Source organism: Lynx canadensis, chromosome B3, assembly GCF_007474595.2.
Source record: "Lynx canadensis isolate LIC74 chromosome B3, mLynCan4.pri.v2, whole genome shotgun sequence".
Classification (NCBI taxonomy): domain Eukaryota; kingdom Metazoa; phylum Chordata; class Mammalia; order Carnivora; family Felidae; genus Lynx; species Lynx canadensis.
The window spans coordinates 115,980,786-116,004,425 of NC_044308.2; the positions used below are offsets into that span (position 1 = coordinate 115,980,786).

At 38.8% G+C, this 23,640-nt stretch overlaps 1 protein-coding gene across 1 annotated transcript; it reads right to left on the reverse strand.

Annotated features, from left to right (window-relative positions):
• Positions 1-23,200, reverse strand: MED6 (mediator complex subunit 6). The gene is made up of 8 exons (XM_030319443.1): positions 23,102-23,200; positions 17,996-18,155; positions 16,418-16,509; positions 14,370-14,452; positions 13,905-14,013; positions 11,659-11,774; positions 999-1,026; positions 1-414 (listed from the first exon to the last, which is right to left on the reverse strand). Exons 1-8 carry the CDS (start codon positions 23,121-23,123, stop codon positions 284-286), a joined length of 741 nt encoding a protein of 246 aa, XP_030175303.1. The 5' UTR covers positions 23,124-23,200; the 3' UTR covers positions 1-283.
• Positions 23,201-23,640: the final 440 nt, after the last annotated feature.

Consider the following 23,640-nt stretch of genomic DNA (forward strand, 5'->3'; position numbering starts at 1 on the left):
AAGTGATTTATACAAATACTTTTATTTTGTTTTCAGATGTATATATAGCAGTATACATTTGAGTAAGGAAGCTGCTCAAGTCTAGTAGGGGAAAGGTTACAAAAGATACATAAAAAATATTTATCAAAAGCATGAGGATCCTTACATCCTTCTTAAAGAACAAGCACATTCTGTACAAATGGAAGGGTCGTGACAAAGAATTTTAAAGTTCAAGAGCCTGTCACGGTAATGAGGTATCAATAATGGACAAGAGGAGTCTTGCAAGCTTCTCTCTGACCAGTACTCACTGAAGCCTCATTCGTTTTTCCGGGGGGCCTTTAGTGCTCACTATCTGTTGGACGTTCTTCGTGGTCTCCTTTTCCTCAGATTTTACAGTTTCTGGTATAGGTTCTGCCTCTTTCTTTGTCTGATCCACTAGACATCAAAAGCAGACATTTTTTGGAGGGAGAGGAAGGTGGAGGGATGAGATCAATTTAGACAAAGGTCATGTGAATGGTTCAGGCTCAAGTTCAGTTAGAACTGCTGCTTATCTCAAATGCTAAATTTAGCAGTTTCATCAGGCAGACGTAGAACCCATTTACAAACCTAAAAACCTGATAACCCAAGCAAATCTGTGATAGTAGACAAAAACACAGGACATTATGCATAAACAAGATATATAGTCTATCCCAGGCTGAACACATAGTTCAATATCTGTTTTCAATGATGAAACAGAACAGCTTTTTTTCACACTGAGATATGAACTAAAAACAACTTCAAATCACCTCATCTTCTCCACACACCCTCAATACTTACTCTTTCCACTCCAATTAATCTTTCAAATACTAATATGACTACCACAAATCACCATCTTTTGGCAATTCAGCAGATCTCAAAAATTAGAAGTAATGAATTACCATGAGAGAGTCTAGAAGGACAAAAGGACCACAGCTCATCTTACATACTATAGTTGTTAACTGAGTTTTATTTCAAGTTTAATAAGAACATCAGGAACATACCTGGGACAGGCTTTTCTCCAGACTTTTGCTATAATTTAAAAAGGGGGGGGGGGAGGGGAGAAAACAGGGCAGGTTAGCAAAATTTTCTTCTTCTTGACGTCGTAATTCTTACTAAAATTATACCTTCATTCAAATTATATTAAAATTGACTCCATAAAGAGAAACTACTATTCATGTACCATAAAAAGTAAATTTATCACTTTCTACTTATTCTCATGTTCCAGAAAAGACAGAACTAGAACAAAAGAGTCAAACATAAATACGTTTCCCTTGAACAGTTATCTATAAAGCCCTCTACCTCTGTACCCAGGCTATAATGCTTTCAAAAAGTAGCTAAGTAGAGAGGCCTCTGGGTGGCTCAGTCGGTTAAGCGTCTGACGCCTGGTTTTGGCCCAGGTCATGATCTCACAGTTCATGAGTTCAAGCCTCACATTGGGCTCCATGCCGACAGTGCAAAGCCTGCCTGGGATTTCCTCTCTCCCTCTCAAAAATAAGTAAATAAACTTTAAAAAAAAATTAAGAAAAAAAGTAGCTAAGTAGAATCCAATGGGAGAGAATAATGGAGACTTTTAAGACTCCAGAGGCTTATTTGTTTAGGGGATATGAGCTCAAAGAAAGCAAATGAAATATGGATCAACCCTCCAACTTTTAAAGTTGGCAGGTACAGGAAGCAAAGAGGAAAAAGGTATTTTCCTATGAACGTAAAGGCTTCTGATTAGAGTACTATTAAAAACCAAACTATAGGAAAGAAAGGATGGGGCATCATGAGTCAGGAACAAAGTGAGATCCTCCATTGTGCACAGCAGTTCTTTTATCTGATTATGCTGTCGTCTCCCTTTTCCTATTTCCCAAGTTAAATGCTTTAAAACTTTTCTCCTCCTTCCTCCTCAAGGCTCACAACCTACCCTTCACCTGAAGCCAATGGCTCTGTAGTCTATGTTTTTAATCTTTTTTTTAACGTTTATTTATTTTTGAGAAGAGAGAGACAGAGCATGAGCGGGGGAGGAGAGAAAAAGAGGGAGACACAGAATCTGAAACAGGCTCCAGGCTCTGAGCTGTCAGCACAGAGCCCGACATGGGGCTCAAATTCACGGACTGCAAGATCATGACTTGAGCCGAAGTCGGACACTTAACCGACTAAGCCACCCAGGTGCCCCTGTAGTCTACGTTTTAAAAAACAGATGTCAACAACACAAGTTCCCTCCCATCTAACTACCTTCAAACTTATACCCTTACCTATACACACACGTTGCTCTACAGACTTCTCTGTCATCTCCAAAGAAAATGTTCTCTTCGTTTTTAAAGTTAACGTCTCCAGGCATTTTCTGAATTTCCATGCCCTCCCTAAGCTTTCTTATCTATTCCTAGGACTAAAGATGACCAAATTTCCTGATATCATATGTTCCAGATTCATGCTGCCAACTGCCTACTAGCCCATCCCAACTGCAAGTTCTGGGAACATTACACTTAATAAGACCAAAACGGAGCTCCATACTATTATCCATTGTGCAGAAAAGATTAACATAGAAGGCTTGAGGCTTCTATGTTTGAAAGGCAAGGGTGGCCTTTGTTGATGACTAGGAATTTGAATTTTGGAAAGTTCTCACCATTCTGATAGTGGTGGCTCACTGTGCCTAGACTGTACAATGTTGTTCATGCTGAACATTTGCTTTTCTTCCAGGCATGTGAATTTTGGTTATGAGCTAGAGAGCACCTATAGGATGATCCCCCACCCCCACCCCACCCAAAAAACACTGGAACCAAGTCTCTAATGGACCTCTTTGGGTAGAAATACCACACACGTTGCCTCATTTTCATTGTTGAAAGAACACATTTTGTGTAACTCCTAATGAGAAGGAGAGGATATAAGGAAGCCTGCACATGGGCTCCTCCAGACGCTACTTGTCTTTTTCATCTGGCTGTATATCCTTACTATGTCACTGTAATAAATCTTATGAGTCCTTCAAGCAAATCTCCAAACATGAGGGCGTTATGGGAACCCTCAACACACCCACATTATCGCATATCTTATGAACACATTAGGAGTTAAACATGTCTAAAGTAATCTGAGGGAACAAATAGTTTTTCTTACTTTAAAACAAGAGAGGAAATATATGGCACAACATTGAGGAAATGAGAAATTGAGAGGGGTTTTCTTATACTCCTAGCATTGAACCATTTGAACTATACTGGACACTGGACTAGATCTGGACACTGGAATAACATCCAATGCACTCTCTCTCAGCTTTTCTAGTGAATACTGTCAAACAAACTAGTAGGATGTGGTTTCAGATAGGAAAATAGAATGGGGGCACCTTTCTGACAAAATCTGACCAAGTAACCTTGTGATAAATCTAGTTGAAGTAATATACTATGGTGTTCTAGCATCTTCTGAAAACAGCATTGAAAAGACATTCATCATAAAAGGCCCTGAACTCCTATCACAACAGTATCAGTGTAACTCTCAGTAGTAACACAAATTAAAATATGGAAAAAGGAGTTCCAGCAAAGTAGGCAGGACTTTTCTAATATTCTCCTGAGCACTTTCATAGGGGCAACCCAGCAGCTCAACTGTCAAATAATGGATAAGTAGGAGTAAGTTCTGAACTACAAATAGTTCTGGGAGACACAATGGGTAAATAGGGAGCTCGTAGGAAATTTCAAGTAAACCAAGTATCTATTTTTTCTCTCGATGTAAGGAGAAATGTTTTGGGTAGAAGGAGCAAAGGGAGGAACAATTCTAGAAAAGGCCATCTTTCTCCTAGTTCTGTTACAAAGAGTTGGACATACTCTCTCTTTGGGAGTTGGCTTTGGCCCTTGGATGGTTAAATGAAAGGTGGGGTTCTAAAAAAATTTTTTTAATATTTATTTTTGAGAGAGAGAGAGAGAGAGAGAGCGTGCAAATGGGAGAGGAGCAGAGAGAAAGGGAGACACAGAATCTGAACCAGGCTCCAGGTTCTGAGCTGTCAGCACAGAACCCAATGTAGGGCTCGAACTCATGAACCACGAGAACATGACCTGAGCCAAAGTCAGACACTTAACCGACTAAACCACCCACACGCCCCAGGAAAGGTGGGGTTCTAGAAAATGACAACTGAAGTATGACTGTAGCTAAACCTTTAAAAGAAAAATGTAAAAAACTCACTGAAATGATATGAAGTCTACAACCTGCTTCAAAATAATTGGGAGGAAATAGAGAAAGAAGACATAAAACAAGCCTGGCTATGTTTGATAACTGTTAAAGCCAGATAACGGGTACATAGGGATTTTGTTTGTAATTATTCTCTTTACTTTTATATATTATTTTAAATTTCTATAACTTTCTATAAAGCAAAGGTTTTTTTTGTTTGTTTGTTTTAAGATTCAAAAGTCTTTGAGTTTTCTGCATTGTCCAGCCTAGCTCATCAGGATAGGACAGCACATGGGACTTAACAGGACACCTAGCTAGAAAAAAAAAAAAAAAAGAGGTCATTCAGCTAGAATACCTCAGAACCCAAACACAGTAGTAAGCTACTGAATATTCTGGTGGTTGGTCAACGAAAATAGAATGCTTAACAACTAAAATTTAAACCCCTAATATTTAAACCACAAATCTGTTTCTTTTCCTATATTCTGAATTTTGATTAACAATCAAAACCAAGTCTAAATCTAAGCCTGAAGCCTCAGAATTATCCTTAATGCCAACCTCTCCAAATCCAACCACCAAATTTGGGCAATCCTAAATTCAAATATCTCTTGAATCTATCTTCTCTCTACAGCCACAGAATTAGTTCAAGCTCTCCACAACCTAACTTCTCTGATTCCAAACATCACCTTTTCCTAAGCACCCTCTACATTGTTAATGGTCACCTTCATAAAACTATACTGCATTACTTCCTTGCAACTTGTTTTGTAACATTTAATGGGTCCCGACTGCTACCATTCATAGTTCTCAGCTAGTCAGTGGTAAGCATCTAGAAGATGAGGTACAAAATATTTCTAGGGCACCTGGGTGGCTCAGTTGGTTAAGCACCTGACTCTTGTCATGATCTCATGGTCATGGGATCAAGTCCCAGGTGGGGCTCTGGGCTGAGCATGGAGCCTACTTGTGATTCTCTCTCTCCCTCTCTCTCTGCCTCTCCCCTGCTCATGCAGTCTCTTTCTCAAAATAAATACATAAATACTTTTTTAAATCTTTTTTTTTTAAAAAAAGATATTTCTCAGGGCACCTCGGTGGCTCAGCCGATTGAGCATCCGACTTCAGCTTAGGTCATGATCTCACGGTTCAGGGGTTTGAGCCCCATGTCGGGCTGTGTGCTGACAGCTCAGAGCCTGGAGCCTGCTTCAGATTCTGTGTCTCCCTCTCTCTCTGCCCCTCCCCTGCTCGTGCTCTGTCTCTCTCTCAAAAATAAACAAACATTAAAAGGAAAAAAGATATGTCTAAACTTCAAGAGAGCATTATTTTAAAAAGAATATATAAAAATTGACACTGCTTTGGTTTGTAGTGATGACAGTTCAAATAATTCAAATAACTTAATGTTTAAAATAGCAAATAAATACTGGACTATAAAATGAACCATAAATTCCTTTGTCCAGCATACAAAATCCTCAATCTAACGCTAACCATCTTTTACGTCTTGTATTCCATTACTCTTCCCCACCACAATCACATAGGGTAATATTTAATGTGTACAATTTGATGAGTTTGGACATACACATACACCTGGGATACCACCACCACAATCAAGGTAAACACATCCATCACTTCCCAAAAGATTCCTTATATTTCTTTGTTTTTGGGTTTTATTCATGTGCTAAGAACACTCGACAAGACATCTACCTTCTTACCAAGTTTTTAAGTGTGCAACACCATATGGTTACCTATAGGCACTATGTGGTACAGCAGATCTCCAGAACTTATTCATCTTGTATAACCGTAACTTTATATTCATTTAACAACTCCCTATTTCCCCCCTTCCTCTGTCCTATGGCAACCACATTTTCTGCATCTGTAAGTTTGACTACTTTAGACACCTCATATAAGGGAATCATATAGTACTCATCCTTCTGCAACTGATTTATTTTATTTAGCATAGTGTCTAACAGGTCCACCCATGACAATGCAAATGGTACAATTTCCTTCTTTTTAAAGGCTGAATAATATTCTGCTATACGTATATACCACAGTTTCTTTATCCATTTATCTGTTGTTGGCCATGTGGGTTATTTCCCTACCTTGGCAACTGTGCACAATGCTGCGATAAACATGGGAATGCTTCCAGCTCAAACTATGCTACAAAGCTGTGGTTAATCAAAGCAGTGTGATATTGGCATAAAAAGACACATACATCAATGGAACATAACAGAGAGTCCAGAGATAAACCCACAAATATATGGTCAATTAATTAACAACAAATGACCAGGAATACACAATGGGGAAAGGACAGTCTCTTCAATAAACAGTGTTAGGAAAACTGGACAGTCACATGCAAAAGAATAAAAGTAGACCACTATCTTTTTTGTAAATTTTTTTTAATGTTTATTTATTTTTGAGACAGAGAGAGACAGAGCATGAACGGGGGAGGGTCAGAGAGAGAGGGAGACACAGAATCTTAAACAGGCTCCAGGCTCTGAGCTGTCAGCACAGAGCCTGATGCGGGGCTCAAACTCACGGACCACGAGATCATGACCTGAGCCGAAGTCAGAAGCTTAACCGACTGAGCCACCCAGGTACCCCAAAAGTAGACCACTGTCTTATACCATACATAAAGATTAGCTCAAAATGGACTGAAATCATGAGACCTGAAACCATAAATATCTAGAAGAAAACATAGGCCATAAGCTCCATGACATCTGTCTTGGAGATAACTTTTTGGTTTTGACACCAAAAGCAAACACATCAAAAGCAAAAATAAACAAGTGGGACTCCATCAAATGAAAAAGCTGCACAGCAAAGGAAACCATCGACAAAATGAAAAGGCAACCTACAGAACGGGAGAAAATATTTGCAAATCACATATCTGGTAAGGGGTTATGATCCAAAATATATGAAGAACTCATACAACTCAAAAGCAAAGCAACGAAACAAAAACACCAAACCACCCAATTAAAAAATGGGCAGAGGAACTGAATAAATATTTTTCCAAAGAAGCCATACAACTGGCTAACAAGTACATTAAAAGGTACTCAACATTCTAATCATCAGAGAAATACAAATCAAAACCACAATGAGATATCCCTTTACACCTATTAGAATGACTATCATCAAAAAGACAACAGATTACAAGTGCTGGTGAAGATGTGGAGAAGAGGGAACACTTGTACCCTGTTGGCAGGAATGTAAACTGGTACAAGCAGTATGGAAGGAAAACAGTACAGAGGGTCCCTTAAAAAATTAAAAATAGAAATACCAAATGATCCAGCAAGCCCACTTAGGAGGATATATCCAAAGAAAATGAAAACAGGATACTGAAGAGACATCTGCATTCCCATGTTCACTGCAGCATTACTCACAATAGCCAAGATATAGAAACAACCTATAATCAAAAGATGAATAAAGAAAATGTGGTATGAAATTGAGTCTTTTCCAGCCACCAGAAAGCAGGAAATGCTGCCATTTGCAGAAAAAAAAGATGAACCTTGAAGGCATTATGCTAAGGGAAATAAACCAGAAAAAGAATGTGAAATACTTTCACATATAAATGAAATCTAAAAAGGCCAAATTCAGGGGTGCCTGGGTGGCTCAGTCGGTTAAGCATCTGACTTTAGCTCAGGCCATGAACTCCCAGTTCATGAATTTGAGCCCCGCATTGGGCTCTGTGCTGACGGCTCAGAGCCTGAAGCCTGCTTCAGATACTGTCTCCCCATCTCTCTGTTTCTCCCCCACTTGCACTCTCTCTCTCTCTCTCAAAAATAAATAAAGATTAAAAAAAATTTTTTTAATAAATAAAAAAATAAAAAGGTCAAATTCATACAGAGTAAAGGATGGCTATCAGTGGCTTGAGAGAGGGTTGGCAGGAGAAGAGGAGTATGTTGGTCAATGGGTACAAATCTCCACTGATAACTTAAGTTCTAGGGATCCGATGTACAGCATGGTGGTTATAGTTAATACTGTATTATACATTTAAAAGTTGGTAAGAGTGAATCCTGAATGATGTCACCACAAAAAAAGAAAAGGTAGTTATGTGACATGATGGAAGTGTTAGCTAATGTTATAGTAAGTCACTTTGCAATACAGAAGTGTACCAAATCAACACACTGTATACCTTAAACTTACACAATGGTAAACACTAGTTACATCTCAATAAAACTGAAAACAAAAAGTTTATTACCATGTATTTTTTAATGTTATTATAAATGGGATTGTTTTCTTAATCCTCCTCAGATAGTTTGTTGTTAGTGTACAGAAATTCAACCAAGTGTTCATTTTGCATCTTGCAACTTCACTGAATTCGTTGATTAGTTCTAACCGCTTTTTAAGGGAATCTTTAGAATTGTTATATATAAGGTCTGTCAGGGACCATGTATAAAGACAATTTTACTTCTTTTCCTACTTAAATGCCTTTTATTTCTTTTTCTTGCTTAATTTCCCTGGCTAGAACTTCCAGTACTGTGGAGAGTGGGTATCCTTGTCTTGTTTCTGATCTTAAAGGAAAAACTTTTTCACCATTGAGTATGTGGCCTGTGGGTTTATCACATATGGCCTTTATTACGTTGAGGTACATTCCTTTTATATCCATTTTCTTGAATTTTTTTTTTTATCATAAAAGGGTGCTGAATTTTGTCACATGCCTTTTCTGCATCTGTTGAGATGATCACATGATTTTTAACCTTTGTTCTGATAATGCAGTATATCACAAGATTCATTTCAGTATGTTGAACCATCCTTACATCTCAGGGATAATAAGTCCCACTTGATCATGGTGTAGGATTCTCTTAAGGTGCTGTTAAATTCAGTTTGCTAGTATTTCAATGAGGATTTTTGCATCTGTGTTCATCATGGATATTGAACTGTAGTTTTCTTTTCTTGTAGTGTCTTTGTCTGCCTTTGGTATCAGATTAATGCTGTTCTCATAAAATGAATTTGAAAATGTTCCCTTCCTCTTGCAAGTTTTGAAAGAGTCTGAGGACTGGTATTAACTGCCTTTAAATGTTTGCTAGAATTCACCAGTGAAGTCATCTGGTCCCAGGCTTTTCTTTGTGGAAAGGTTTGTGAGAACTAATTTATAATCTCCTTACTTACTTTTGGTTTGTTGAGATTTTATGTTTCTTCATGACTTAGTCTTGGGAGGTTGTACGTTTCTAGGAATTTCTTACAGGTTTTCCAATTTTTTCTTTTCTTTTTTTTTTTTTTTTTAGGTTTTCCAATTTGTTGGCATGTAATTGTTTACACAGTCTCTTACGATCCTTTTGTTTCTATCTCCTCTTTCATTGCTTTTTTTTTTTTTTAATGTTTATTTATTTTTGAGACAGAGAGAGACAGAGCATGAACGGGGGAGGGTCAGAGAGAGGGAGACACAGAATCTGAAACAGGCTCCAGGCTCCGAGCTGTCAGCACAGAGCCCGACGCGGGGCTTGAACTCACGAGCTGTGAGATCATGACCTGAGTCGAAGTCGGACACTTAACCGACTGAGCCACCCAGGCGCCCCTCTCCTCTTTCATTTCTAATTTTGAGTCTCCTCTTATTACTCTAGTTAAAAGTCTGTCAGTTTTGTCTTTTCAAAACAACTCTTAGTTTCATTTTCCTTTTCAATTTCTTTGCATTTGCTAACTTGTATGTGAAAATTAAACAACATGCTCCTGAACAACTTAGGCGTCACAGAAGAAATCAAAAAGGAATTCAAATCTGGAAAGAAATAAAAATGAAAACACAACATACCAAAACTTATGGGATGCAGCAAAAGCAGTACTAACAGTAACATTTATAGTAATAAATGCCTACATTAAAAAGAAGAGGGGCGCCTGGGTGGCTCAGTCGGTTAAGCATCTGACTGACTCTTGATTTCAGCTCAGGTCACAATCTCACAGTTCACAAGTTCAAGCCCCACATTGGGCTCTGTGCCGATAACACAGAGGCTGCTTGGGATTCTCTCTCCCTCTCTCTCTCTGCCCCTCTTGCTCCCCAGCTCTTGCACACTCTGTCTCAAAATAAAAATAAACTTAAAAAAATTTTTTTAAAGAAAAATTTTAAAGATTTTAAAATTTTTAAAAAAAGGAAAGAAAGCTCTCAAATAAGCAATCTTAAGTTTACAGCTCAAGGAACTAGAAAAAGAAGAACTAACTAAGGATTTCTGGTTTCTGAGAAATCTGTCCATGAATTAATATAGCCATTAATGTGTCCATTAATACTCTTTCATGTTTCTGGTTTTGTGTGTTCTATCCCCATTTTCTAGATCAGCATTATCGAAAAGAAATATGTGAACCACAAATGTAAGTTGGTAGTTACATTTTCAAACAGAAACCGATAAATTTTATTTTTTAACCAAATATATCTAAAATAGCATTTTTTCAACATATAATCAATATTTTAAAATTATTAAGATATTTTTACTTTTTCTCCCTAAGTCTTTGAGCCCAGTATGTATTGTACACTTCCATCACAGCGCACCTTAGACGATCCATGTTTCACATGCTTGGTAGTCACATGTGCCTAACGGCTGCTGTTCTGTGCATGTCTAGGTGTTCTTCCCCCACCCAGCCTCCCTCATAAATACTATGTACTCACTGAATAAATGGTCAACGACACCTCATCTACACTGTCATGGGTACTCAGAGTCCTACAGACACTACATTTGTTTATTTATTCGAAAGACACAATTTATCTCCAAATACAATTCACAAGATTTCCTGCGCTGCTTTCCACTCTGTCTTCTGCTCCCTTCATCACATTACCATTCCAACAGTGCACTCCTCTCACACAAGGAGGGTCAGAGAAAGGGAAACAGGAGGACTGTTTTAAAGTTATCTCAAAGTGTGAAAAATCTCATTTAATCTAAAATGCACCTGAAAATCTTAGTCCCCCAACCTTGTGTACACACAGCCCTGGTAAACACCTGTATGAACTAAGACTAACCAGGAGAATAACATGTTCACATACCTACCTCACTTCAAAAGCTCACTTTGCTATTGCTGTCAAAACCACCCAAAATAACAATGGAATTCACATAACTAAATCACCATTATGATGTAACTCTATTTATTACTACTCCTGCTTCCTCCATTTATTATGCCAAACACTCCACCTCAAATGTTCTTTTTATCACAAAAGTTTTAACTAATCTATCATTTAAGGACTTAGATAGCTACCACATCAGGCTGAAAGGCAGCAGACAGAGTAAAAACAACATGTTTCAGATTCTAGTTTAGTTACCATCTATGACACTTTCAGCAACCTTTGAAGGAGAACGTTGTGCATACGCAGTCCTTAGTTTGTGAGGATTCAAAGAGAAAATAAACTTAAAGGCACAGAACAGTGTTAATTACAATCCCTTTACCTACTTCTTCCATTAAGTCTTTGAAAACCTTTCCTTTGATTCAGATATGATTTTTCGCCAAGAGACCATTTTTTAATTAATGAGGAAAGTCAGTCTTTTTAGGTCACATCTGAAACAGTTCTCGATTAAAAATAAATATTCCAGGAAAAAGTGTCAAATCAACATTAACCACATGCATTCTCATTACCTGCACAAATTTGGGTGGAAATTTCTGCCTAAGGTCCAGGAGCAAAGCATCCACACGTTGTCTCTGAAAAATAGAGCTTGGTTCCTCTTTCCTTTTGGCTTTAGGTTTGACTTTATCTATTAAAATATGAAATCCAAATCAAAACACTGCCTAATTAGTTTGGTGTCTTATATTTTACATACCTTTGTCCACCATGAATATACTCAAATTATCATTATTTTTAATGACTGCTATTCCAAAGACCATCCCCCCAAATAAATTAAACACAACATATACAAACAAGTGTTCTAACTCTCCCTCTTAAATGAAGTTAACATTTTAACATTTAAAATGCTGACTCCTCCGGCACCTAGGTGGGTCAGTGGGTTAAGCATCTGACTCATTTTCGGCTCAGGTCGTGATATCATGGTTTGTGAATTCGAGCCCCACGTTGGGCTCTGTGCTAAGAGCACAGAGCCTGCTTGGGATTCTCTCTCTCCTTCTCTCTCTGCCCCTCCCCTGCTCTCTCTCTCAAAATAATTAAACAAACTTCAAAAAAATCTTAAAAAAAATAAAAATAAAAAAATGAAAAGCTGATTCTTTTAAAGATACTTCAGGGGCACCTGGGTGGCTCTGTCGGTTAAGCAGCCGACTTCGGCTCAGGTCATGATCTCGCGGTCCGTGAGTTCGAGCCCCGCGTCGGGCTCTGTGCTGACAGCTCAGAGCCTGGAGCCTGTTTCCACTTCTGTGTCTCCCTCTCTCTGACCCTCCCCCGTTCATGCTCTGTCTCTCTCTGTCTCAAAAATAAATAAAAACATTAAAAAAAAATTAAAAAAAAAAATAAAGATACTTCAGTTTTGGTATGTAAGCATACATAGATATTAAGAATTTTAAGGCTGGGGCGCTTGGGTGGCTCAGTCGGTTAAGTGTCTGACTTTGGCTCAGGTCATGATCTCACAGTTCGTGAGTTCAAGCCCCACGTTGGGCTCTGTGCTGACAGCTCAGAGCCTGGAGCCTGCTTTGGATTCTGTGTCTCCCTCTGTCTGTCCCTACCCTGCTTACACTCTGTTTCTCTCTCTCAAAATTAACGTTAAAAAAAAGAAAGAGAATTTTAAGGCTAAAGTTTTCCATAATTACCTAAATCACAATCCAGAGTATTAATTTTAAATTATCTTGTGTATATTTTAAGTATATTAAAATGGTCTTCCCACTATACCTAATAGCTACAAATGGAAATGCAACATTCACAAACTCAAGTTACCATACTCAATTATAAAGACTGTAATTCACTGGGAAGGGCAGAGGACAGGACAAACCAAACGACAGCAGATCATGAAGAAAGAAAGAAAAGAACCTGCAAGAGAATTTCTGAAATCAAACGTGTGTGGAACTTCCTCAGAAGGTTAAGTGTATTGAGGCACTGTCTCTCAATGAAGAGTTCCAGATAAGTTTTATTGCAAACATTCCATTATAACAGGGGCAAACAGCTCTGGGGAGAAACTTTCCTATGTCAAATGTTGCCACCTGCACCTACTATTAAGAATAAATACAACTGATGGAAACCAATTTGACAATAAATTTCATATATTGAAGAAAAAAAAAAGAATAAATACAACTGTATCTGAAAGACCATTTGCTCCATTTAAAGGCTGAATTCTATTTAAAAGCTACTTTTCCCTCAATAACTTATTTTGAGTTGCTATTTCTCAGAGAAGGAAATTTCGAGTATAGGTATATTGTCATAGACACATTTCCAGGAGTACTTTTATTGTAAAATACGGTGCAGAACAAGTAGCAGATTAGCAGCTATGGAAACTAGGGGACCTGGGTAGGTAGTAACATGCAAAGATCATTAAACAGACTGGCCATCTGGAAATAGGGCTATAAAAGCATCTCCCCTACTTTGAAGACTGGGGATATTTAGGTTCCAGATTTCAAGATGACTCAACAGTTAGGTAAGCAGGATACATCATCATGATTCATTCCAAACACTGATTATCCTCTATATGTTCCAAATATTTTAAAACCTTGAATCAATTTATAAAAGATTACCAGTTACCTACAGATTAAAATTTACATCTGTTCCTATGGGAAAGCTATTATTACCACATCCAGTTACAGGAATCATAGCTACGACAATGCCATCATCCTATGAAGTCTTCCTATGTAAAACACACCTAGAAATCAATAGCCATTTTCCTAAAGAAAACAGCTTCATTCTCAAAACACCAAAAAGAGTTCTTAGGAGGTCCAGGTATTCTACCCACCTTGTTCTTCATGATCTTTGAAGTGCCACCAATAACCTTTGGAAGGATGATATCGACAGTAGGACATAGCTTCATCAAAAGCTGACTGAATGCCATGCACTGCAGTGAGCTTGTAAAAAGAAAACAAATTCTGAATTTCTCATTAGATCAACTAAAATCTCCAAAGTAAACACCCACAAAATATTACATATGCAAAGATAGCAATTTTCTGGGGTTTTTCCAGAACCTGAATCACTATAGAGCTGGGCTGTGATGTATACTTTTAACACGGACTTGGCCCATAGTAACCAATGTTCAAGATATTCTGATAGTCAACCCTTCATACCAACCTACACGAGAAAGAGAAGGAGAAGCTTCTGTTGGATTCCTGGATACTTGATTAAAAGTTGATTGATTAAAAGTTTTGATTAAATATAGCTTGATTAAAAGTTTTGTTTAGTGTTTCAAGAATGTGAAGATACTTACCACCCTAGAGTTTATAACTGACCCCAAGTCTGGTGCCTGATAGATCACTCCAGCAATGATATAGTAATCAGCCAGTGGGATAACTAAAGCAGTGAAAATAAAAACATTCATGAATACAGCTATGCATACAAACTGCTAAATAAGTTTTCATAAAAAGAACAACTAAAATTTGCTATTTTTCCGTATTAAAGCTTAAGGCATGGTTTGGCAATTCCCATTTTTGTAAATAAATTTATATTGGAAAACAGCCATACTCATTCATTTATATTATCTAAGGCTGCTCTGACACTGGTTGAGTAGCTGTTACAGACTCCACGAGGCCCTCAAAGCCTAAAATATTTACTCTCTGGACCGTAACAGAAAAGGTTTGCAAACTAGAGCAGTGCTTCTCAAACTTGAACGTGCCTCTGAATCACCTGAGCATCTTGTGAAAGTCAGATTCTTATTCAGTAGGGATAGTGCATTTTTAATAAGTTCCCAAGTGATCGAACGCTGCTATCAGTCAACTACACTATGGAGAATAAGACCTTAGAGTGAGAGATTTAGGGCCTAGGGTGAAGATATCAGATGCACTAAACTTGCCACTGCAGGGACGCCTGGATGGCTTAGTTGGTTAAGTGTCTGACTTTGGTTCAGGTCATGACCTCACTGCTTGCGAGTTCGAGCCCCACGTCAGGCTCTGGGCCAACAGCTCAGAGTCTGGAGCCTGCTTCGGACTCTGTGTCTCCCTCTCCCTCTGCCCCTCCCTCACTTGTGTTCTATCTCTCAAAAATAAATAAACAACAAAAAAAATTTTTTTAAATAAACACTAAAAAAAAAAATTTTTTTTTTTTTTTTTTAACTTGCCACTGTGCCCCATTCCTGGGTCCTAAAGAAGAAAACAGCTGCTAGTGAAGCTGGCACCACCTCTGTCGCTTCCATACCTTGAACCCTCTCATCATGGAAATCTTGTTCCTGGTCTTGCCTTTGTCTAAGGTTCTTTTTTCCTTGGGGAAGGGGCTCTAGATCATTGATTTTGAAATGAAATTTGGATTCTTGACTCTGGAACCACAACTTCTTTAGCAAGTCATTCTTTGCTCAAGAACCAATACCAGGGTGCAGGTTTTTCCTAAATGTCTTGAAAAGGTTATCTAATGAGGAGATATAGCTGGTCATGCCTGGAATAGGTGACTAGCTCTTTGATTCAAAGTCAAATCTGAATTCTACACCCTTCAGTATGATTTCTAGAGCAAGTTTATGTTTAGTAATAGAAGCCAGGTAAGAATTTTGGTTGAATAGGTCAACGAGGATTTTCAGTTGATCCTCTATGAATCTGTAACAGAATTAGACTCAGTGGACTGAGATGAGAAATTACTTAGGGCACCAGAGGTTCACAACAACTATACTCACAGAAGAGGTGGCTGCAACATAGCAAGTTGCTTTGTTAGTGCTTACAGAGTTGTCCCTGGGCACACTAGAAGACTCCTGATATCCAAGCATATGACTAGTGGAACTTGGCTTTTGAAATATTTCCTAAGTGGTAAATTTATGCCTGCTATACTACAATGCCTAGACAATTTGTCTGTAACAACATGGTTACAATGGAAACCTCATTTCCTTCTGAGAAGCTGGAATTTTGGCAGGCAGAGGATATCCACATGATTAGCCTTCAAAAGAAATTGAGTATCAAAAGGCCTTCCCTGAGCAGACATATTACACATGTGCGTGGGGGCTGCTGGAGGGAGGATGCACTTGGTGAAGCCCCTCGCAGGAGGGAAAGCAACGGAAGCTTACACGTGGATTCCCACAGATCCCACTTGATATGGCTTTTTCCCTTATTCATCTGTCTGTGGATCCTCACTGCATTGCCATAACAAATCTTGATTACAACTAACATACCTAGATGCTGAGTCTGCTGACTCCTCTTAGCAAGGCACTGAACATGCAAATGGTCTTGGGGAACCCCAAACAGACCCCAATCCAAATAGATAAGAACATGTGGCTCAGAAAGTTAAGTAAGCCATGGCATTTTAAGAAGAAAATTATGCCTGAAGTCTACACATTTTTACCTTGGGTAGGGGACTGCCGCTGTTGCTTCCGAATGATAAAAAGAATGGGCTCTTGAGCATGTAGAAGGATGTATTCCACTCCAACCATTTGACTGAAAACAGAACACAGACACCCAGAGATCTATGAATGCCCAACAAACAACTGGGTAGAACATTCAGATTATTATATAAAAATACAGCAACATTAAAATTGAATTAAAACTGCCTATGTTTATATTAAAAACTGGCTGTCCAATAAAACTGGCTATTTTCCCAGATAGGTGGGATATAAAGATTTGATTTTTAAACAACAAAGTTTCTCTATAAAAATTCATAATAGGGGCGCCTGGGTGGCGCAGTCGGTTAAGCGTCCGACTTCAGCCAGGTCACGATCTCGCGGTCCGTGAGTTTGAGCCCCGCGTCAGGCTCCGGGCTGATGGCTCGGAGCCTGGAGCCTGTTTCCGATTCTGTGTCTCCCTCTCTCTCTGCCCCTCCCCCGTTCATGCTCTGTCTCTCTCTGTCCCAAAAATAAATAAAAAGCGTTGAAAAAAAAAATTCATAATAAACTTAAATCTGAGCATATTCAGTCATAAAAGTACACTGAAGAGTGTACATTTCAAAAAACTGCAACTAAAATAGCGTGATGCTTCCTGAGATAAATATATTTAAAAATCTAAAAATATATAGTACATGAAGACTATACATGTCTTGACTATATATTTCAACTCTATATTCTACTCAACTAGAAAACATCAAAAACCTTATCCTTTCAACACATTTTTTTAACCTGCCAGATTGCTTAAAAGCAACAAGTTGTTCTAATAGTTGTAAATATTTGCCTCATAACAAAAGTCATTTAAAATACCACAGAAATTTAATTTCATGAACTCTCTCTGATGTTTAATGATAAAAACTATATACACAGCTGTTTCAGAAACTTTTGTAATAATTCTTAATTATTTATTAGCATCCTAACTCTGAAGAAATACTTTGCAATTGTCAGGCAAAAATTTTATTTGTCATACAAAGAAAAATCTACTATAAACCGGAATATAGTTTAAGACATTACATTCGATGTAAAAGAGACGGTAAGGGGCCCCTGGGTGGCTTAGTCGGTTAAGCGTCCGACTTCAGCTCAGGTCATGATTTCGCGGTTCATGGGCTTGAGCCCTGCGTCGGGCTCTGTGCTGACAGCTCAGGGCTTGGAGTCTGCTTTAGATTGTATCTCTCTCTCTCGCTCTGCCCCTCCCTCTGTCTCTCTCTCTTTCAAAAATATACATTAAAAAAAAAAAAGAGAGACAGTAAGTATGGTCACCTGGTTGAGGATAACAGTTGCATTGCTAAAATCACTAATTAGATCTGCATCTAAACCTAATAGCTGTATTTTACTAGACAGTAATATATGAAATTATACAGAAAAGACTTCCTAGGTTACAAGTCATTACTGATGATTCTTTTGCATGTCAAATTTGTACAAACCCAAACAAAACTCCAGTTCTTCCCAAACTTCTACTCTGTACTCCCTATCCATAGCTTGAAAGAACCATTCATTTCAAAATCTCTAACTGGCAACAATGCTATCTTCTTACAGTAACTTACTTTAAGTGTTCTAATGTAAGCCTCTGCATTTTGACCACTTCATTATTACATGTCCTGTCGTAGAAAGGATTACTTCTTTCTGAAAAGTAATCCAGGACACTTCCACTGTTCAAAATGGGGATCCAGGAACTGTCAACCCAAGAGATTCCCAGCAGATTATCTATAGGAAACAAAATGATAAAGGATGAGAAAAAAGTAAAAAAGCCAATCCAACATTTATTATGCATCTAATGCAGGAAGCATTATGAATATAAGGATGACAAGGATCCTAACCTATACATTTTCACAGAAGAGGTTAAGTGTGCAAGAAAGCAATAACAAGGTGACATGATAAGCGCTAAAATAAAGATATGAATAAATGTGTTATCAGAGCACGGTGGAGGGAGAATACTTTGTCTGAGGGTACAGTAATGATTTTTCACTGGGTGAGGAGGAGGTGGGTTTTAGCACTACATGTTAAAGGATAAACAGGGGCGCCTGGCTGGCTCAGTCGGATGGGCGTCCGACTTCGGCTGAGGTCACGGTCTCGCGGTCTGTGAGTTCGAGCCCTGCGTCGGGCTCTGGGCTGATGGCTCAGAGCCTGGAGCCTGCTTCCGATTCTGTGTCTCCCTCTCTCTCTGCCCCTCCCCCATTCATGCTCTGTCTCTCTCTGTCTCAAAAATAAATAAACGTTAAAAAAAAAATTAAAAAAAAAAAAAGAATAAACAGAGGTTCATCTAGGACAAAAAAAGGCGGGCGGGGGGGGGCAAAGTAATTTCAAGCAGAGAGAATGCACATACAAAGATAGACCAATATAGAGGTAAGTGGTTAGAGAATAATTTGATTATGTGAAATGATAGGATATAAAATGTAGAAAAGTCTCAAAAAATTGGAAATCCTGAGTTTTGTTCAAAAATTGTCAGACAGCATGCATCCCAAAGAAAACACACCCACAGCCACCAGTTTGAGATCTCACCAATTAGGGACAGAGAAATAAGTTAGGAAGCTATTATTACAGAGGAGATAATGAATGTAAAAGTTATGAAGCTAATGAGAAGTAGAATGCCCTTAATTACATACAATTTCATATTTTGGAATAGAATTAACTCTTTAATTTTTCAAAATGCAAAAAGAAAAACAAGACATGGTAAACAGAACTAGATAGCTTTAACTACTGAGCTTTTACTGGCTATTGATTGCAATAATGTTCCATATCATTGATCATACTAAATCCCATTAAGAGTAAGTCTGAACATCAAAACGCCTATTTATACTGGTTAAAAAAAGGAAGAACTGAAAACTTCAACCTCTCTAAACAGTAATTGCTTCTGGCACCTCTGAAAAAAAAAGACCCAATCCAAGGCAATAAGCGGTTCTGAAGGAAATGAGTAAAATGAGAAAAAGTAATTACATAAAGGTAAAATGTGCTGTGTGTGTTGCAAAACCAAGGAAAAAGCAAACAGATGAAGTACATCAATGACCAAATAATCAGTACTGACCATTAAGATGGTTCATCATAACTACCTCATGCCATAACCAAATATCAGGCCAGGAAATAACTTTTTCAGCAAAAGATTTTTTTAATGAAAAGCAACTAAGGATAATCATTATTCTCAGCTTTAAACACTACAATCCAGTTATTAAAGTAGTTTTCTTTAAAGCAACTTTCTTACACATTTCTTTCTTATTTCTTTAGGAATGATTATTAACAAAAGCATTTGTAGATGGACAATTATAGGTTTCTCACATAATGGAACTATGTCTGTATGATGTCATAATAGGTTACTGACAATAAACTGTTAAATTATTACAGATCATTTCAGCATAGGTAGAAGAGTAATTTGCAGAAACAAATGTGTAATTAGAGATTCTACCTATCAACGATTATGGAGAGTCAATAAATATGGGCATGAGATAATGAAGACTGGTGAAAGGCAATGGCGATGCATGGGAAAATAAGGACAAATAGACATTCTTAGGGGAGAAAACAGACAATTTCCTGAATCATCAATTATAAAGTCAGAGAACTTAGGAACCAATACTCATTTAGGAAAATAATGATAATGAATTTGGCTTGGATATATTAAGTTTAAATAAGGAATCAGAATTCAGAAGGAGTCATAAATGCCATCTGCTCCAAGTGACTGTTCAGTATATTTTCCCTATAATTTTCTTCACTAAAATGTATCCTGATCAGCAGTCCTATGTCATATTTTCCTCATTTGGTAAACTAATCAAAGCTAAAAACCAGGCAACTATGGCTTAGGAGACCAATACAAATGCAGAGAATATTGTTTACCGCTTCTGAACACTGACTTTGTGCCGGGCACTATTTTAACCACTTTACCACACAGAACTCAAAGAGGTTGGTACTATATAGATACTACATAGTCTCCATATGCTAGATTGTGTACATAAAATGCTTAGCACATTGTAATAACCCAATAAATGTTAATTAGGGTGATGTTGGTGGCAGTACCAACAATTTATTTTAAAATTATCATGAGCAAATTTATCTCTGGCTTAATCAAGGCTGGTCTAGTTTGTACCTTTCCTCCCCTCCCCCCAGTTTATGCCTTTTTGAAAAACAGAGACTCCTTTTATTTTCAAAAAGGTGTGAGGTTAGTATATCATTTAAACAGTCACGCTAGGTTGAACTCATTTCAAATGTCAGTATCTCTCCAAAGCCTTTGTCTACGTCGCAAGACAAAAATAATGGCTTCTTTCTCTATGTTCTCACAGAAATTTTTACACTTTTATTAATACTCATAACCCAGAAATACAAACGCGTTCCCATTATATTTGACTTTTTAGATGACTGAGGCCATGTCTTGCTCATCAAGAACTTGCATAGGGCCAGATTTAAAATAGTCAGCAAATGTTAATTAATTTATGATTGAGGGCCAAGGACAAGTGACTCTACTCATCACAGGTTCACATACACTCCAGAATCCAAGAACGTTCACTTACAAAATGGTTAACTGAGATTAAGAGGGTGATATGTGGCTGAGAAAATATTACCTGTCCCACTTGAGGACTACCTGTGATCACACCCCCATGAAGAGAATACACTACTAAGTCAAACAAACTCCAACCACTTCCTACCACCTCCACTGTTACCACCCTAGTCCCAGCTACCTCGACATTTCCTTGTATTACAGGAATGAATTCCCAACTGGTCTTCCTAATTCCACCCTGACCTTTCTACACTGTTCTCAACAGTCAAAGTGATCCTTTAAAAAAAGAAAGTCAGATTATGATCATCCCCTTTGGTGAAAACCCCCCAGTGGCGGTCTGTTTTACTCACTGGAAAAGCCAAAGACTTGACTACGGCCTATGATCCCTACCTATATGATCAAGCCACCAATTACCTTTCTGACCTCATCTCCTTCTCACCTCCTCTCTCTCTGCTTCAGGCATACTGACCTTACTGTTCCTCTAACACACCAGACATTCTCCCACCTTAAAGCCTTTGTAATGACCTTAACAAATCTAAGTAAAAGTAAAACATTGTGAAAGGTAAGTATTTGAAAACACTGAGGGACTAAATGTTTCTCTTTTTTATTCAACAACAAGAGAACATGTTGACATAGCCTAACTACAGCTCTCTATTAGCAAGTGATAAAATTAGGCACTTGAAACTCTCACAATGAAAAAAAACAAACAAACCGTAAAAACACGGTACAGAAATGCTGAAGATCACTGGACATTCTGAGTAACTATAAATGAGAATACATTTCTATTAAGTGTGCTAGACCCCCATTTGGTTAACATAGAAAAAGGAATCTCAAAACACTTCCCTTTAAAAATCAGGTATATGCAAACAAAAATAACCCTAGGTGAAAACGATTAGGAACATATTACAGTTAGACCTCTTTTTTTTTATTCTTTTTTTTTTAACGTTTATTTATTTTTGAGACAGAGAGAGACAGAACATGAACAGGGGAGGTTAAGAGAGAGAGGGAGACACAGAATCGGAAATAGGCTCCAGGCTCTGAGCTGTCAGCACAGAGCCTGACGCGGGGCTCGAACTCACGGACCGTGAGATCATGACCTGAGACCAAGTCAGATGCTTAACCGACTGAGCCACCCAGGCGCCCCTACAGTTAGACATCTTTTATGGAAAGCCCGTTTTCTTTAATTGGCTAGGGGTAAGAGGGCTTGCATCTAGGTGCAAAAATCCACTTCCTTAAAGGAAAAGTACACAAAGTTTCAAACGGAAGTAAATATAGATTGAGAGTTTCTTACAGGTGTAAGAAGTTTTGTGGGAACCACCACCACAACAGTAAAAAATAAAGATATTCACGGACACTCTCTCACTCTCAAATTTTTCTCGTTCTCATGAAGAGTAACTTCCATGATACCTCCTCCCAAGGGGGAAGCTGGTCTGTTTGGAACTTAATTCTCACGCTTCAAGCTACATTTTCACTCTTTGAAATTCCAGAGCACAATTCCTAGGCTTCTTTTTCTTTTTTCTTTCTTTCTTTCTTTCTTTCTTTCTTTCTTTCTTTCTTTATTTTTTACAAATTCAATGAAAAAGATGTGTGTACGTGTGCTGGGGAGAATGTATAGCCTAATTTATACGGAGATCAAAAAGCAATTAAGGGATGTTGCCTCCCTGTATATATTCACTGATTCAACAAATACCTGAGCACCTTTACAGTTCAGTTGTGAAAAAGGACCGATCCTTGCAGTCAGTAATTGTGGTGTGTTCTACGGCAGGTATTAGAGACTCAAAAAGAAAATCTTCGGGATTCATGCCCGGGGACGCGTGGGGCGCAGTGTCAGGAATAAGGCAGCTCCCACGCCCAGTCCCAAGAGAAGAACCAACTCACGTCATTCCACCTCTCGGCCCAAAGGCCACCCCTTCACCTGGACAAAACAGCCCCAGTCTTGTTGGAGAGCGTGTCTGCAACAACACTGCAGGTCTGAGGGCAAAGCCCAGAGCTTCCAACCCCTTCGTTTTGAAGCTTCTAAGAGACCGCTGAGAAGCTGGGGAGAACGAATTTCGCCAGATCAGAGCCTTGGGAGTTACCACAAACGAACCTGAACCTTGCCCTCGCGAGCTACAAACCCCCAAACCAGCTCCCAGCCAATCAGGAAACAAAGGGTAACAGCGCCGGTTACCTCGGATATCCACGGCCGCCATAATCGCAAAAGCACTCGCGGGTTCTCTTTCCGGCGTGCAGTAGAAACGTAACAGCTCCGACGACGGAAGCGGCGCGAGGCTGACTGCAGGGACTGCGAGGAACGCCAGGCGGAGACTGCGCGGCCTGGAGAGCGGCCTGGGGAGGGGAGGGGCAGGGAGGAGGGGGCGGGGCTGGGGAAGAGAGGGGAGGAGCCGGGCTGGCAGGTGAAGGAGCGGGAAAGAGGTGAGGGGCGGGGCCGGGAAGTGGAGCGGGGCGGGGCGAGAAGGAGCAGAAGAGGCGGGGAGAAAGCACTACAGACGGAAAAAAGTGGGGAGGCTTTGAGGAAAATGAGACTGAGCCGAGTCCTGCCTCTCGCCAACCACTGAGAGATTCGAAAACTGGACCTTGATCTTTTGTGATCGTTAAAAAAAAAAAAAAAAAAAAAAATTCTGACCCAGAGGTTGGGCGGTGGTGCATCTTCAATTTTAAAAGGTCCCTGGGGTGTATCCAGGGGCTGTTAGATTTAGGAGCGAGTAA

What these genes read in the sequence shown, in the direction of transcription:
- MED6 (XM_030319443.1), bottom strand. Translation starts at nt 23,123, where the DNA reads ATGGCGGCCGTGGATATCCGAG. An exon ending in CTTACATTAGAACACTTAAA is followed by an intron (nt 16,510 to 17,995) that starts GTAAGTTACTGT and finishes TTCTGTTTTCAG; the next exon opens with TCAAATGGTTGGAGTGGAAT. An exon ending in CAAAGATCATGAAGAACAAG is followed by an intron (nt 11,775 to 13,904) that starts GTGGGTAGAATA and finishes ATATTTTAATAG; the next exon opens with ATAAAGTCAAACCTAAAGCC.